At 38.8% G+C, this 18,007-nt stretch overlaps 1 protein-coding gene across 3 annotated transcripts in view; it reads left to right on the top strand.

Annotated features, from left to right (window-relative positions):
• Positions 1–2,900: 2,900 nt before the first annotated feature.
• Positions 2,901–18,007, top strand: part of DUSP19 (dual specificity phosphatase 19) — a 33,841-nt gene continuing 18,734 nt past the window's right edge. The window contains exons 1-3 of one of the 3 annotated variants that reach the window (XM_064286920.1): positions 2,901–3,685; positions 10,611–10,657; positions 17,247–17,399. In XM_064286920.1, the coding sequence (XP_064142990.1) occupies positions 3,460–3,685; positions 10,611–10,657; positions 17,247–17,399 (426 nt within the window). In that variant the 5' untranslated portion in view covers positions 2,901–3,459. The remainder of the gene's footprint in view (positions 3,686–10,610; positions 10,658–17,246; positions 17,400–18,007) is intronic. The other 2 variants (XM_064286921.1, XM_010602780.3) reach the window with 2 other exon arrangements.

The raw sequence follows: 18,007 nt of genomic DNA, 5'->3' as shown, positions 1-18,007 counted from the left end.
TGACTACTTGTCATCTCCCCCTCTGTTACCATCCTAGCTCTAGCAACTCTCATCTTCCATCTGGATCATTGCAGCAGCCTCCTAACGAATCTTCCTGCCTCATTTTGATCTCTCTCCTCACAGCAGCCAGAGGACCTTTCTACAGCATACCAAAAAAACCAAACGCAGTGCCATTGAGTCGATTCCAACTCATAGCGACCCTATAGGACAGAGTAGAACTGCCCCATAGAGTTTCCAAGGAGCACCTGTTGGATTCGAACTGCCAACCCTTTGGTTAGCAGCTCTAGCACTTAACCACTATGCCACCAGGGTTTCCTCTTCTACAGCATAAGTAATATCATATTACTTGTCACAGATTGGGTTTCCCTGAAAGCTGATTCTGAGGTAGAATTTAGGATACAGAAGTTTTTAAGGAGTGCCCTATGGATCAGCACTTGTGGAAGGGAGGCGAAGGAAGCAGGATTGGGCAGGTGGAGAAGCCAAGGTTCATGCAGGTCCAATGACAGGCTCAGCCAACCCTATGTTGGGCAGTAGAGCTGGAATGGCCCTTCAGAGTTTTCCCGAGTTGAGCTAAGATGGCCGGGTCTTTATGCTCCCACGTGGGCAGTTTTGGATGTGTGCTGCCCCATGAAGAGTGTAATTTCAGGCAAGGCAGCTTTTTGCAGCTGAAGAAATCTCTGAAGGGATTGATACCTGTCAGCTGACAGCACTTTCGCAGTGGAGACAACAGGCGTGCATTGAAGAGTGAACTGGGCAACACACATCAGAGGGTCCATGACAACATTCCAGTGCTTCTTGTCTTGCTCAGAATCATTTCTCTCTGTCCTCATCTCCTATCACTCTCCTAAAGCCGTATTAGTCACCCTGCTGTTCCTTGGACCTTCCTACCTCCCACTCCCGACAAGTACACTCTGCTCAGCAATTGCCATTCCTTCTGCCTAGGAATCTCTTCCCTCAGATATCTACAAGGCTGCTCAAATTTTTTCAAGTCTCTGCTCAAATTTATTCAAGTTTCTGCTCAAATTTCACTTTATCAGAGCGGACTTCTCTTACTAATCTATTGCAAATAGCACACCACCCCTTTACTCTGTTCCCTTATTTCACTTATGTATTTCTTTTAGTGCCTATCATAACCTAACATAAATACACATTTACTTATTTCTTATCTGCTATCCACCTTCCCCAACTTGGATATAATCTCCATGAATGTGAAGACTTTTTTTTTTCCACCACTTTATCCTCTGTGCAAACCCTGGTGGCATAGTCGTTAAGTGCTACGGCTGCTAACCAAAGGGTCGGCAGTTTGAATCCGCCAGGCGCTCCTTGGAAATTCTATGGGGCAGTTCTACCCTGTCCTGTAGGGTCGCTATGAATCGGAATCGACTCGACGGCACTGGGTTTGGTGGTTGTTTTATCCTCTGTGCCTCTGACAGTGCCTGGTACATATAGGTGCTCAATAAATATGTGTTAACTACTAATATTTTGGTGGAGGATAGTATGCCATTGTAATTAAATGCTAAAGCATTGAATTGAAACAAACCTAAGCTTTATTAACGGCTCTAAATTTACCAGAAATTATTTGACCTCTGCATCTGAGTTTCATCAGTTGTAAAATGTAGGAAATTCTAATTGCATCTACTTCATAGGTTTGTGGTGAGATCAAATGGGACAAGTTTGTAAAGTATCTGTTAAGCACTTGACCACTAAGAATCTATAAATTGCTCATAAGCACAGTGCCTAGCATGTGGTAAGTGCTCAGTAATTGGTGTTATTTTTTTGGTCACTGTTTTGATCGGTTGTTATGATAAATATATGGGTTGATTGGGGGTTAGAGTTGTTTTGATGAACCCGTGATTGTTTAAATTTTGTAAATTATTTCTTCGATTCTTTGTTTTAGAGTGTCCTGTAGATGGCCTGGGCTGAAATTTCACTCTTTTCAACAAGGAGAAATTTAGTTATTTAAATTTTACATCAGAAAATTTTGACAACAACAAAAACAAAAATTTTAATATGGTGTTGGAGAATATGTTTTTAGAAGTGTAATTTCTTCACATTCTATATGCATTTATACATTACACTGAGGTCCATTTAAAATTGCATTTTAAGAGGGTTAAGGGAAATTCCTACTTAAAGGAATATTGTTATTTCCTTTGCAAAACGAACAGTCCTTTTGTAATTAGAATTACCATTCTATAATTCATCTCTTTTGTAAATTCGGATGTTTGCACACTTCCTTATCTCTAACTCCTTGTATGGAAAAACTTGCAATGCTTTTTATTTTATTATGGTTTCGACGAAGGTTTACAGAATAAACTAGCTTCTCATTAAACAGTTAGTACACATACTGTTTTATGACATTGGTTAACAAGCTGCAATGCTTTTTATGAATAGACTGTATGTTTACTGCATAAAGGTCTCTTCGGCAGTTATAAAGATGGTGAAAATGCAGGAGGGAAGTCAGAGAATCCCTAAATTTTAAGCTCTTGTCAATCAGCATACAGGAACATAATAAAAAAATTTAAAAGAAGAAATAATTTTTTTTCAGATTTTATTTAAATTGATATCTCACAAATATACACAACAGTTTTATCTAGGCAGTTCCTCTTGGCAATAACTGCAGAAAGAGAAAGTGTGAAGGACATAGGGAAAGAGAAACGATTTTTAACTTCCGCATAATTTCAGGTAAGGCAGCTCTCTGCAGGTGAGACAATCCCTGAAGGGATTAAGACCTGTCAGCTGACAGCACTTTCAGCGGTGGAGACAACAGGTGAACTGGGTGGGCAACACACATCACGGGTCCAACACATCATTCCAGTGGCTTCCCATCTCGCTCAGAATAAAATCAAAGTCCATCTCACTTCTCTGTTCTCATCTCCTACCACTCTCCTAAAGCCATGTTAGTCTGCATCAGTCTAAAAGCAGGCGGGCAGGTACGGCTCTGCGAAGTAGGAAGGTTTGCACTGGTACTTCGCCGGCCTTACTACATCAGGGGCGACACACAGGTCAGCCGGGATCGTCCACGGTTACTACTACAGTGAAGCCAGTCGAAACCACTGCTTTCAAATAGTGAGGAAATCTCAGGCCTCTCTTCAATTAAGTCTTATATTGTACCATTTCGCTCGTATAATAAAGCTAGACTTAAACAGAGAGAATAAGAAAACTCCCCAGCAGATGTCCTGAGCCTATAGAGATGACGCAGGTTTTCGGCCGAAAGAAGGAAGAAAACAGCACCCAATCGGCGCCCGTGTCTCAATGGCCAATCAAACACCACCTTCCATTGCAGCCCCGGAACAAACTAAACTGGAGGTTTCTGTCACTTGTAACCTAAAGGCGGGAGCCTTCTTGGGGCTGTGTTTGTTACCTGAGCAATAAGGGACGAGCTGGTCAGCCTGTCTCTGTGCTTGCTAGATTTGCTTGTATTTGTTCCTAGTTTTTTTTTTTTTTTTTACTGCTCATGTAATGCACTCCCTTAACCAGGAAATTAAAGCCTTCTCCCGGAATAATCTCAGGAAGCAATGCACCAGGGTGACAACGCTAACTGGAAAGAAAATTATAGAAACATGGAAAGATGCCAGAATTCAGGTCGTGGAAGAAGTAGAGCCGAGCAGTGGGGGTGGTTGTGGTTATGTGCAGGACCTTAGCTTGGACCTGGAAGTTGGCGTTATTAAGCCATGGTTGCTCTTGGGTGAGTATATCGATTTGCAACTAAGCCGTTAAGTCTTCAGTCCTTTTTTTCACCGTAGTGCTTACTCTTTTTTCCCCTGATGTGTGTAATAACCTGTATTACCAGCTGTCCTGCTGAAAAGTTGAAATGTTTCCTTTTTTGGGTATGGATAGGGAGGTTTCTGCCCCACAATATATCCATCCGTAAGAAGCATATATTCTAGTAGCACGTGGTTCCAGACATTTAAATTTTAGAAAAGTTTCTTCCTGACTTTTTAAACTTCTCTGGAAGATAGCACATCGATGTTGTGTTTTGGATTATAATAGGATGTAGCCTTTTTGTTTGTTTTTAATCATCAAGTTAAAAAGAACGCTTTTATTAGGCAAAACTACAGGTGACAGACATTGGTTATAGAAAAGCTAATACTTGACATAGTTATGTGTTTGTTTTGCCTGTTCAGCTGTTACAAACCATATGGAATACATACCTCCAGTGACCACATCTAATTACAGTGTCTATTTTTGGAGTGTTAAGGAGAAGGAGGGCTTTTATTTTATAGTTATGAGTCTGACAGTTTTACTAATTCTTGTATCATGGAAAATCCCAAGTGCCTATACATTACATAGTCCACAAATAACAAAAGAAACAAGGTTGTAAAGGTACAAAAACTGTTAGCTTTATAAGAGTATGGCCTGGTGTTTTTTAAAAAAGAAAATTAGTCAACAGTAGGTCTGAATTTTTATTCATTTATAAATAGAGAAATTAAATGACTTGTCGGTATTTATGCAGCTAAACCTCTGGAGAGTACAAAGAGTACTGAACTGGGAGTCAGAAATGGCCAGGTATAATGCTAAGTGATTACACACAGCATCTCACGCCTATTAAGTACGCAGTGAAGAAGGGATTTTCAGCTCGGTTTTACAAGTGAGAACTGGGATTTAAAATTTGTTAAATAACTTGCACAAAGTAACACACCTAGTAAATGACAGAGCTGGACACCGAGGCCAGGTCTGATGGATGCCAAAGCCTTGCTCTCTATCATTGTACTAGATTTTTTCAGATGGTCAGGGTTTTCAGCCCCTTTGCTGAAATTTAGTAGATGAGCTAGTGAAGTTATCCTCTCTGGTCCTCCAAAAAGCGATTTGTAAAGCTGAATTTAACAGTATGTGCTTACCTCTAAGAGTTGTCCTGAGATTGTTGTGAAAGTTCTTTGAAAAACAAATTATTTGAAGTATACAAGTGAAATATTAGTGTATTGTGTATTGTATGAATTTTTACATGGGCTGTCTTTAGCTTCACCAAATAAAGATCTCCAACTAGTTTCTACAACCCAGTGAAAAATTAACTGAATCATTTAGCTTGTCAGTAAAGTTCACCCAAGTCTTGTCCAGTATATCCAGGAAAGAAAATATATCCAGGTACATATTTCAATTATTTGGCTTTCATTGTAGTAATAATGGAGTTCTTGGGTGGCGCATGTTATTTACATAAAAATATGGTACTTATTGAAAGATTGGTTGTTAGAACCCACCTGGCAACACAGCAGAAGTAAGTCCTGGCAATCTGCTTTTGAAAGGTCAGTCTTGAAAATCCTATGGAGCACAGCTCTACTCTGCAACACATGGTATTGCTGTGAGTCAGAATGGACTCAACAACTGATTTTTGTTTTGGGTGTTTTTTTTTGTTTTTAGTAATAATAAAAAAAAAATTTATTAGTAATAATAGTTTAAAACATTTTAGTAGGATTTTGATATAGCATTCATCCTTTCAGAGTCTTCATGAACTTAAAAAAATTTTTTTTAATGTGGATTTATCCGAAGTGAATCAAAGTATTATTCTCAGGTTGGGATTAGAACCCTCCCTAGAATCCTGGGAGCGACTTCTGGAACTAGTCCTTGTATGCTCTCCCCTCTGGACCAGGAAATGGGATACTTCATCAAGTACACCCTCCTTTCTTCTGAGAGATAAAGAGACCATTTTCTGCTTAGTTACAAGTGCCTTATAACTAAGCGGTTACATCTAAAGTTCTTGCACATGAATGATGCAGGGGCTGTTTCTGATCACATTTGGTTTTCTCTCCAGAACATGGCGTATGGTTGTTTCCAGGTTGCTTCTTAAAACTCCCTCCACCTCCTCAAAGCAGCACAGCTCCCTGCCATCACTGCTCTTTTTGATGGGGAATAAAGAAAATGGAGAGCTGTAAAAATGTCTGTCTTTTATAGCTAGCTTATAAATTCAGACAAGTTACTGCATTGCAAAAGTCTTACATAGGTCCCTGGAGTAGCTAAAAATTTGATTAAAAAAAAACTTAGAAATGAGCGCTTTTGCTCTTAGGCTTTCAAAATCATATTTTTGTAACAAAAATCACTAGAGTTTTTCTTAAATACAATTTTGTAAAAGTTGAAATTACAATGTTTTTGGATAGTTCAAAGTCACGCTATTATTTTGTATTATTTGTATCTAATTTGTTAAGAAATCACAACTGGTGAGATTTTTAGATCTTCTGTTCAGTTTTAGGTGAAAAGCTTGGTATCTTTTATGAAGTTATCAACAGATTTCTGAGATCTTGGATGAGTATTCTTGGGAGACAGTAGTTTATATTTGTATAGCTCCTTATTTTATAAAATTCTTTTAATTACAGTATATGTATCATAAAATACAAGCTGTGTAAGATCTCTAGAATCCTGTTTTTATTGTTTTCAGAGATCCTCTTTATGAAAACACGAAATATAGCGTGCATTTTGATAGAGCATGCCTTAATTTATAATCACTATTTTCATCATCTCAAAAACAAACAAAAAAGACATTAAACAGGAAAAAAGATACTAAAGAGGGAGATAATATTCTAAAGAGACATGTTTTGAGAAAATTTATAGGAATGAATATTCATAAATAGATATAACCCAAAACCCACTGCTGTCGAGTCACTGTGAGTTGGAATCGACTCGAGGGCAGTGGGTTTTGGATTATATCTATTTACGAATATTCCTGCCTTCTAGTCCTTGCCCCTGGGCTGGTGTGCCCCTTTAGTCTCGTTTTGTTTTATGGGCCTGTCTAATCTTTGGCTGATGGGTGAACCTCAGGAGTGACTTCGGTACTGAGTTAAAAGGGTGTCCAGGGGCCATACTCTTGAGGGTTCTCCAGTCTCTGTCAGACCAGTAAGTCTAGCCTTTTTTTTTTTTTGTGAGTTAGAATTTTGTTCTACATTTTTCTCCAGCTCTGTCCGGGACCCTCTATTGTGATCCCTGTTAGAGCAGTTGGCGATGGTAACTGGGCACCATCTAGTTGGGCTGTACTCAGTCTGATGGAGGCTGGGGTGATAGTGATCCATTAGTCCTTTAAACTAATCTTTCCCTTGTGTCTTTAGTTTTCTTCATTCTCCCTTGCTCCAGATGGGGTGGGACCAGTAGAATATTTTAGATGACCGCTGACAAGCTTTTAATACTCCAGACGCTACTCACCAAAGTAGGATGTAGAACACTGTCTTTATAAACTATGTTATGCCAATTGAGCTAGATGTCCACCAAGACCAGGGTCCACAGCCTTCAGCCCAGTAACTTGGTCCCTCAGGGAGTTTGGGTGTGTCTCTGAAGCTTCCATGATCTTGCCTTGGGCAAGCTGTGCTGGTTTCCCCAGTACTGTGTACTGCCTTATGCTTTAGAAGTTATCACTTATCTGTTGTCCATTTAGTGTTTCTCCCTCTCCACCCCTCACCTCCCTCATAACCATCAAAGATGGTTTCCTTCTGTGTGTAAACCTTTTCATGAGTTTTTATAATAGTGGTCTCATACAGTATTTGTCCTTTGTGATTGACTTTTTTCACTCAGCATAATGCTGTCCAGATTCATCCATATTGTAAGATGTTTCGCAGGTTCATCATTGTTATCATTGTGTAGTATTCCATTGTTTGTTTATCCATTCATCTGTTGATGGGCACTTAGGTTCTTTCCATCTTTTTGCTATTGTGAATAATGCTGCAATGAACACGGATATGCATATGCCTATTCGTCACAGCTCTTATTTCTCTGGGATGTATTCCTAGGAGTGGAAGCATGTGGTATTACCATTTCTAGCTTTTTAAAGAGGTGCCATATTGTTTTCCAAAATGGTTGACCATTTTGGATTCCCACCAGCAGGAGGCTGTAATCTTTATGGAAGCAGACTGCTGCCTTTCTCCTGTAGAGCAACTGGTGGGTTTGAAGTGCAGATCTTTCTGTTAGTGGCTGAGCACCGTAACCACTGTCCACCACAGGGCTCCTTAAATTTAGTATACTTGAATCAAAAAAAAAATGCAACTTTTATGGTCTGCCTTTTCAAGCAATAAGAGAATTATATGAATGTTGATAGCATGTGGGAACAGTTTAAGTCAGCACCAATGGACTGCAGGTGATAGGCTTATAGTAAGTTCTTGACTACTGGCTAAAAGGTTGGTGGTTTGAACCCACCCAGAAGTACTTCAGAAGACAGGCCTGGTGATCTGCTTCCAAAAGATCAGAGCCATGAAAACCCTATCGAGCAGTTCTACTCTGCACACAGGAAATCGCCATGAGTTGAAATCAACTTGATGGCAACTAACAACAAGACATACTAAATTTATATCAATATAGCCATATCCTTGAAGTTACTTTCAAAGTATGGCAGCCAGCTCTGAAACATAACCTGCCTGTTTTGTGTTTGGTGTATGTGCTGTTTCTGGGTTTTTTTTTTCCTAATGAAAATGATCAAAGCATCCAAATTGATACATATTTATAGTGATGGCAGCCAAGGGTAAAAAATTGTTGTTAGTTGCTGTCAAGTCCTCATAACTTAATGAAATTGTTTCCTTTTATTATCCTTGTTGTTGTTGGGTGCTGTCAAGTCAATTTCAACTCATAATGACCCCACGTGACAGGACAGAACTGCTCCATAGGTTTTTCAGGGCCGTGACCTTTCAAAAGCAAATCGCCAGGCTTGTTGCCTGAGGTTTCTCTGGATGGGTTTGAACTTCCAACCTTTTGGCCAGTAGTCAGGTACTTAACCATGTGCACCACCCAGAGACTGGCATTTCAAAGCCACCTGGCAGCTCTGTGGGAGAAAGACCTGGCGATGTGCTTTTGTAAAAATTACAGCCAAGAAAACCTTCTGGTACAGTTCTGTTCTGTCACATGGGGTCACTATGAGTTGAAATCAACTGGACGTCACCCAACAACAACAAGGATAACAAAAGGAAAGAATTTCATTTAGGTCATGTTTCAGGTTTCTTTCTTTTTCTTTTTGCTATTTTAATAAACAGGCAGAGTAGAGTTATTATTTAAAAGATCGTATGCATTTGATTATACCATATTAAACCACCACAATTTCAACGAACTTACTTGAACTCATTTTCCCCCCTTAGTCTTAGGACTTCCTATAGACAACTGAGCAAGCTCTTAAAATTATGAAGTTTTTCAAATGTACTGAACATTACAGAGAATAATATAACAGACATGTATATAACATCCATCTTTAACAAATGTTAATATTTTTATAAGTTAGCTTTTAAGCAGGCTAGAGCTGGATGTGGACTCAGTGAGGAGCCTGTGAGTTTGGTATTATCAAGAGAATATTGGGCAAACAGTGTACTTGCTGGCCTTTTTTATGAGTACATAGATCCAGGAGCTTTCTGTGAGCAGCTTCAAAAAATCATGTAATGGAAGCCAGCTGATTTTCCAGATAATCCAAAAACCCATTGCCGTCGTGTCGATTCTGACTCATGGCGACCCTATAGGACAGAGTAGAACTGCCCCATAGGGTTTCCAAGGAGCAGCTGGTAGATTCGAACTGCCGACCTTTTGGTTAGCAGCCTGAGCTCTTAACCACTGAGGCACCAGGGCTCCGATTTTCCGGACAGGTAAGGTTAAAAACAACAGCAGTAACAAAAAACACTGTTGCTGGAAATGGTACCTAATTCAGAATGCATAATACTTATAATCTTTAAATAATAAATGCCCAGTTTTTTCAATTGTATAACCTGATTTAATTTCAAAAATGTTGTTGGTAGAAATGGTTCCTAATTCAGAATGCATAATACTTGACATCTTTAAATAATAAATGCCGTTTTTTCAGTTGCGTAACCTGCTTTAATTCAGCTTTCTTCCCTATGACCTTGCTTACTAACTGGAGCCAGTTTTCAAATGTGGGAGATCTGGAAAGCCAACTTTGACAGGAAGAGACGGGAGTGTGGGTGGGATCCTATAGAACAACAGTGTTTCTTTAAGCCACTGGGTGTTCCCAAACCAGCTGGCAATAGATCATTCTGTGGGGGTTTGGTTTTTTAATACCCTTTTATAAGCTAAAAAAATAGAAGCTTGTTGTAGAAAATACAAATGATCAAAAAGAAAAAAACTCACCTGTAACCTACCACGAAGAGATAATTTACTGTTAACGTTTTGGTTTGTATCCTCCCTGCCCATTTTGAAGGATGTACATATTTTTTCTGTTTGTTCTCATTGCACAAAACTGGTGTTTGTGACCTGCTTTTATCACCTAATATATTGAGAACATATTTCTGTACAATTAAGTATTCTTCTACAACATCATTTCTAATGGCTGTGTATATTTTTCTACATAACTGTACCATCTTTTATTTAACCTAACCCCTACTATTGGTCTTCTAGTTGGTTTTTGTTTTCCTGTTACGAACAGTGCTGTAATGAGTATCCTGATGGCTAAATCTACGTAACATGCATGACTTTTAGGACAGATTCCCAGAAGTGGGATTTCAACGGTCCAGTAGTATATGCATAGTTTTTGATGAATAATCTCAAATTGCTCTCAGAAATTTGGACTGAGGTCTTCCAAAGTTTTCTCTTTTTTGATTTGTTTTTTAAAGAAAGATGAATAATAACAGAAGTATTGCAAACATTTGTATAGAAAGTTGGGATGATTACTTTGTATGTTCAAGGTGATAATGATTTTTTTCCTATAGGGTCACAAGACGCTGCTCATGATCTGGATACACTGAAAAAGCACAAGGTAAGATAAAAGCTGCCTGTCTGACACCACGTAGAGGTAATGTTTTGTTACATTTATTGAGGAAAAACTGCATTGATCCAGCTTTGGTACATTTTGGAGTTTAATTAGTAACATTTTGTCTATCATTAAGGTTGCAAAAATTATTGCACCTATTTCAAATATGTGGATTTGCAATCTGTCTTTCCAGTTTTAAATTCTTCATAGCGTCCCTTCATGAACCTGACCTTAAAGGCAGGTCTTCTTGCTTCTGCTTCTGTAGTTCCTCTGTGGGATATATTTTTCTCATCTCTGTTTGTCAAAGTCATACCCATACTTTGAATCCCAACTGATGTACCACCCTCTTCCTTCAGGCAGAGAGAATATCAAGTGCTAAGGGTTTTAGGGGAATGAGTTCAATAATCTGTTTCTCACTTAGGGTCCTAAAACAGTTTGTTCTCCTATAGGTCCTAGCATCTTCCACCTCATATTATTGCCATCAGTGAACGTATTTTCTTCTCCCTGGGAGGCACAAATGGTTAAGTGCTGGACTACTAACCAAAAGATTGGCGGTTCAAAGCCACCCAGAGCACTTGAGACTGTGTTGGCATCTCCTCCCTGGAAGGGAGATGAGAGGGTAGAGAGGGGGTTAGAAGCTGGCAAAAGAGACACAAAAAGAGAGAGTGGAGGGAGGTAACGGGCTGTCTAATTAGGGGGAAAACAGTTGGGAGTATGTAGCAAGGTGTGTATAAGTTTTTGTGTGAGAGACTGACTTGATTTGTAAACTTTCACTTAAAGAACAAAAAAAAGAAAAAAAAAAAACCCCACCCAGAGGAATCTTGGAAGTAAGACCTCGTGACCTGCTTCTGAAAACCCTGTGGAGCAGTTCTACTCTGCACTCATGGGGTCTCCATGAGTCCTAATCGACTCAGTGGCAAATTTCTAGAGGATAGGGACTTTGCCCCATTTATCTTTGTTGCTCACAGCTCAGGGAAAAAAATTTGATTGAATTGAGGCTAAAAAATTTTATGTGATAAACACTTGCATTTAATCTGCAACAGATAACTAATAAACAATTCATTAACTAGTTTGATATTTTTACTTGTCAACTGAGAACATCTGTCTGTTTTTACTAGCCTATCCTCGGTTTATTATAATCATTCCTGCCTGACAATAAGAGATAATGGCCTTAAACTGCGTAAAGTTAGGAGGATTACTGTGTTTCGTGACAGGAACACTCTTGAATCCATAGTTTAAGTTTCAAAGTTTTGCTTATAGTAATAAATTGGTATTTCTGAAAGTAAAATGTCAAATAGAAAAACTGTTAAATTTGTTCGTTGGTTAGTGTTTTTGTCATCTATCCTGCATTACACTAGTCCGCATAGCTTTATCCCAGAGATATGAACCAAATAGCTGTTTAAAAGATCCTGCTGGCTGTGTACACAGTAACCCTGTTAGATCCCTGAAAGGAGGAAGGCTGAACTGAGCAGCTAAATGGACAGTTTCCAGGAAAATTTAAGGGTGCAGCAAAACACAATTATTGACTTAAGTGCACAGCACACATCAAAGTGATATTCTGTAGTTTAAGAAAAGGGCTGTAACTAGTGGGAATTCTCTGTTGTCGAGGACCATTTTTAGAAATTTGTATAGGAATTTCATTTTAATATTTATATACAGTAATAATGATTGCTTTCTTAATATAGTGATTATTGAATGTTGTTGTTAGGTGCCATGGAGTCAGTTCCGACTGATGCCTGGTATATGCCCTGTAAGGCACTAGAGAGAACAGGAAACTAAGTGTGACTTATAAAATGTTCCAAGTTATTTATTGCAGCATTGTTTATAATAGCGAATGATTGAAAACAAACCATATGCCCATCAGTAAGGACCTTGTTAAATAAACAATAACACATCCACACCATAGAACACAATACAGCTATTAAAAAGAACATACACCAAAAAGAGGCTCTCTACATACTGATATGAAAAGATCTGTAAGACATATTTAAAAGAAGAAAATAAACTAAGGGATTGCCTTTGGTAAGAAAGGGAATAAATAAAATATTTGCACAAAGATACCTTAAAATAGTACACAAGAATCCAAAAAAAGTAGTTACCATTAGGGTGCAGGGTAATGGAGTAGATAGGGACCATGTGGGAACAAGACTTCTTAATGTTTCCTTTTTATAATATTTTGATGCTTTGAACTAGTTAAAAAAATAAAATTTTGTTAAAAATGGAAATAATGCCTTAATGTGAGGATTAAGTGGATAATCTGTATGCCTGGCATATATTAATTACTTAATAAAAGGTCTATCCCTATCCTTACTATGAAGGGCATTCCAAGGGCAAACGTTATTAGGACTTCTGTATCTAAATTTTGCAGCTATGCTTTTATTAGAAAGGTTTTAAGCTGGGTCACCCATCACTGCCACCACCTGTGGCTCAGCACAGTTCTTTTCCCATTCAATCAGGATATTCAATCAATGCATATATAAGTTGCACTCCCAAGCCACTAAACTACACAGAGATTGGATAGTTTAATAATCCCCAATATTTGTAAAGCACTTTTACCAAGTTCTCATATAGTCTTCTTCATAATCCTGTGATGAAGATATATAGGGCAAAAAAAGCCCTGTTGTCGTCAAGTCGATTCTGACTCATAGCGACCCTATAGAACACAATAGAGCTGCCCCGTAGAGTTTCCAAGGTTGTAAGCTTTATGGAAGCAGACTGCTACATCTTTCTTCAGTGGAGCTACTGGTGGGTTTGAACTGCCAACCTTTAGGTTAGCAGCTAAGCGCTTAGCCACTGTGCCACCGGGGCTCCTTATAGTGGACAAGGATATATATAAAAATTCTGTAAGTTGTAAGACCTTATTGTTGGTGTTTTGGAGCATAGAATATAGCTGTGAAGGCAAGGCAAATACATATATACTATAAAACGTTGGAAGATAATATGTAATTAAGGGCAGGATAATATAATCTGGCAAGGAATGCACCAGGAATGAGAGAGTGACGTGACATTGCCAGATAAGACTTCACTGAGGAAAGTGGAAGGACGATTCAGACTTTATCTTCTAGAAATGTTTTCCTCTTCTTTTTACTTTCTCCCATCTCCTTTCTTTTTAATAGTCTCTCCTGAGTAGACATTTGAGTTTGTTTTTTTTTTTCCTCTTGTTTTCCTTCCACAAGGTACTTAGGCTCATAGTTGGCTGATGACTCTCAGTGCCTTACTCAGTACTCTTGGTTGTGAGCCCAGAAACCAATTTAGCTACCTGGGCAAGGAAAGGAAATGTGCTATAATGATACAAGGTGATCCCAGGAACCCAGGGGCAGGGAGTATGGCCATGCTTCAACAGGGAGCAGAGGCAGAGACTGGAAGGCTATCCAAGACAGCCCCTGTCTCCCACTGGTACCCCGGCTTTTCTCTGCACATCTACTCCAGTCTTCTTAATTGGCAGCATGAATTTTTCAGCTTCTCTGACCACGTAATAAAAAATGGCTTCCCTATAGCTCTCAAGTTCATGGATCATTCTAGCTGTCTTTTAGACCTATATTTAAGATCCTCAAAGAAAACCTGATTGACCTAGCTTAAGGTTAATCAGGTTATCTTTGAGAATCTTAAATATAGGCACCCACTGGAATCTAGGCAGTTTTGCTGGGAGAGTAGGCACTGCCAACACCAAACCTCTGAGGGTGGTAAGGGCAGGAGAGGTAGGGCTGGACAAAAACTCTAAAATGTATGTGACAATACATAGAAATACTGAGGTTAGGCAAAACCTGAGAACCACACTAACAAATGAGAATAAATACGGTAAGAAACTTTGTCACGATAAGAAGCAGTGACTCGTTTTTCTTATTCATTTAGCTTTGGAGTCTCTTTATGGGCTTTCCATATGGCTCATTCCACATGCTTGATGGACTCTAGGAAAAGGGCTGAAATGGACAGATAGTGTAGAAGTTTGCTTATGTGGCATGATTTGAGGATCATCCGAAGGGTCTTTCATGACATCTCCCCCAATGCTTTTCAACCAGACTAAATAATCAGAATGCTGAGAATGAGGCCTTGGCATTGACAGTTTTAAAAAGCTCACCAGGTGATTATAATGTGCAGCTACACTTGAGAACCATCGCACTAGTAAAGAATATGAAGAAATCCAACTCCTCTACAACAGAAAGAAAAATAATCCAATTAAAAAATGGGCAAAGGATATGAACAGACACTTTACCAAAGAAGTCATTCAGGCGGCTAACAGACACGTGTGGAAATGGTTGCGGTCACTAGCCATTAGAGAAATGCAAATCAAAACTACAATGAGATACCATCTGACCCCAACATTATTGGCATGAATCAAAAAAACAGAAAATAACAAATGTTGGAGAGGCTGCCAAGAGCTTGGAATTCTTATGCACTGCTGGTGGGAATGTAAAATGGTACAACTATTTTGGAAAATGATATGGCACTTCCTTAAAAAGCTAGAAATAGAAATACCGTATGATCCAGCTATCCCACTCCTAGGAATATATCCTTGAGAAATAAGAGCCGTCACACATAGACATATGCACACCCATGTTCATTGCAGCATTATTTTCCATAGCAAAAAGATGGAAACAACCTAAGTGCCCATCAACAGATGAATGAATAAACAAACTGTGGTACATACACACAATGGAATACTATGCTACAGTCAAGAACAATGATGAATCTGTGAAACATCTCACAACACAGATGAATCTGGAAGGCATTATGCTGAGTGAAATAAGTCAGTCACAATAGGAAAACTACTGTATGAGACCACTATTATAAAAACTCATGAAAACGTTTATACACAGAAAGAAACATCTTTGATGGCTATTGGGCGGGAGGGGTGGAGATGGAAAAACACTAAATAAACAGTAGATAACGTTGGTGGAGCATAAAACAGTACACAATACTGGGGAAGTCAGCACGGCTTGACCAGGGCAAAGTCATAGAAGCTAAACAGACACATCCATACACCCTGAGGGGTCGAATTACTGGGCTGAGTACTGGGGACCATGGTCTCAGGGAACATCTAGCTCCACTGGCATAACATAGTTTATAAATAAAACGTTCTACGTCTTACTTTGGGTGAGTAGCGTCTGGGGTCCTAAAAGCTTGTGAGCGACCATCTAAGATACTCCACTGTTCCCACTCCATCTGGAACAAGGGAAAATGAAGAAAACTAAAGACACGAGGGAAAAATTAGTCCAAGGGACTAATGGACCACAACTACCACAGCCTCCATCAGATTGAGTCTAGCACAACTAGGTGGTGCCGGGCTACCATCACCAACTGCTCTGACAGGGATCACAATAGAGGGTGTTGACATGTCATGGGATCAGCAACCCATGTCGCAAAACAATATGTGTATTAATTGTTTAATGAGAAACTAAATTGCTCCATAAACTTTTATCTAAAGTACAATTAAAAAACATATATATATAAGCTGAGGGTTTCTGGGAAAGCTTTTGCTTTCCTGTTACAGATGTCATTCCCTCATGCCTCCCCTTTTGTTTTCTTCCTTTCTGAATTGTGATCACAATGTCTGGAAGTTTAGCAGAAATTTTGTGACCACAAGGTTTGAAGCATGAGCACAAAAGGTATAAATGTTGAGATATGATAGACCAGAAGATGGGAGGATCCTGAGTCCCTATGGATGTTGTTGAGATGCCACGCCAGCCCTGAACTTCTTGTTATATAAGGTGAAAGTTGATGTTACTTTGTTTTTCTATGTTACATAATGTTACAGGTTGAATTTTGTCCTCCAAAAAGTTATGTTGAAGTCCTGTTAATATGACCCTGCTTGGAAGTAGAAATTTTCTTTTGTTAAGTTATTAACGAGCTCAAACTGAAGTAGAGTGAGTCCTAAAGGTAATCCCTTCTGAGTGCTGTCTTATAAAAAGAGCAGAAAGTATGCACACACACCACACGCACACACACACGCGCATGCGTGCGCAGGGAAAGACAGGCTGTATGTGAAGATACATCTACAAGCAGCCAAGGACTACCAAGAAATGCTTGGAGCTACAAAAGTGTAAAGAGACAAGGATCTAAACCTGCTGGTGCCCTGAGTTAGGATTCCTAACCTCTAAAACTTTAAGACAATAAATTACTGTCCTTTAAAGGCAAAGAAAAAAAAAGAATGTGAAGAGAAAAAGGAAATAATTATAGAAAGGGAATTTTTTAATTTTTTTGCCACTGATGTACTTCCCCTACTTCAATTTTTGTGTGGACATTCACTAATTTATTCATCAAATATTTTAAGCACTTTCTGTGCTTTCTTACAATGGTGAATAAGCTAAACATGGTCCTTACATGTCCTTAGAATTTCTTGTACAGTGACAGAGGCAGACAATCTCTAGGTGTTTAGGGCTGTAGAGCAAGTATAGGGCGCTGTGGGAGTCCATAGGAGGAACGCTTAGTCTGGTGGGGGTAGACAGGCAGAGAGGTTTCCTGAAGGAAATATCATTCAAATGGGTCAGTCTTAAATTTTTTATTCTTGGTACAAATCTTAACATCCCAATCTCTTTTCACATAATCAAATTTATAGAGGTTTTCAAAAAATCATCTTTTTTTTTTTCTCTTTGAGGTGACTCATATTCTCAATGTTGCATGTGGAGTTGAAAATGCTTTCCTCAGTGACTTTACATACAAGTGCATTTCTATATTGGATCTGCCAGAAACCAATCTCCTATCTTATTTTCCAGAATGTTTTGAATTTATTGAACAAGCAAAAATGAAGGTAAGTTTTATTTCAATCCACAGTTCTTCAAAACTAGAAATTTAAATGTATGGGTCCATTACTCAGTCTTTAGTCTTATAATGAGTCTCAAAAGAAACATTATAAAATTTCCCCTCTGACAATTTTTTATTCATCCTTGCAATTATTTAGTTCTCCTATTGCTATGTTTCTAATGAGATATTTACTTTTAACAGTTCTGTTGCTCACTTTACTATGCCTTACTGAGAAATGTTAGGAGAAAAAATTCTGACCGAGTTTTTCTATATATATATATATATGTGTGTGTGTGTGTGTGTGGTTAGATTTCCTTTTGACAGTTTGCAACCAACTGCTCTCTGACCAATTTGGAAGATAATCAGGTGATGTATGGGATTGTTGTGTTGTTGCTGTTAAGTGCCCTCAGCTCTGACTCAGGTTGTTGTTCTTAAGTACTGTTGAGTCTGTTCCTACTCACAACAACCTTGAATATAATAGAACAAAATGTTGCCTGGTCCTGTACCCTCCTCAAAATTGTTGCTATGTTTGAGTCTATTGTTGCAACCACTGTGTCAGTCCATCTCCTTGAGGGTCTTTCTCTTTTTTGCTGACCCTTTACTTTATCAAGCATG

Source organism: Loxodonta africana, chromosome 6 (assembly GCF_030014295.1).
Source record: "Loxodonta africana isolate mLoxAfr1 chromosome 6, mLoxAfr1.hap2, whole genome shotgun sequence".
NCBI lineage: Eukaryota > Metazoa > Chordata > Mammalia > Proboscidea > Elephantidae > Loxodonta > Loxodonta africana.
The sequence above is the reverse complement of the archived record's forward strand: the minus strand, read 5'-3'. Positions and strand labels throughout refer to the sequence as shown.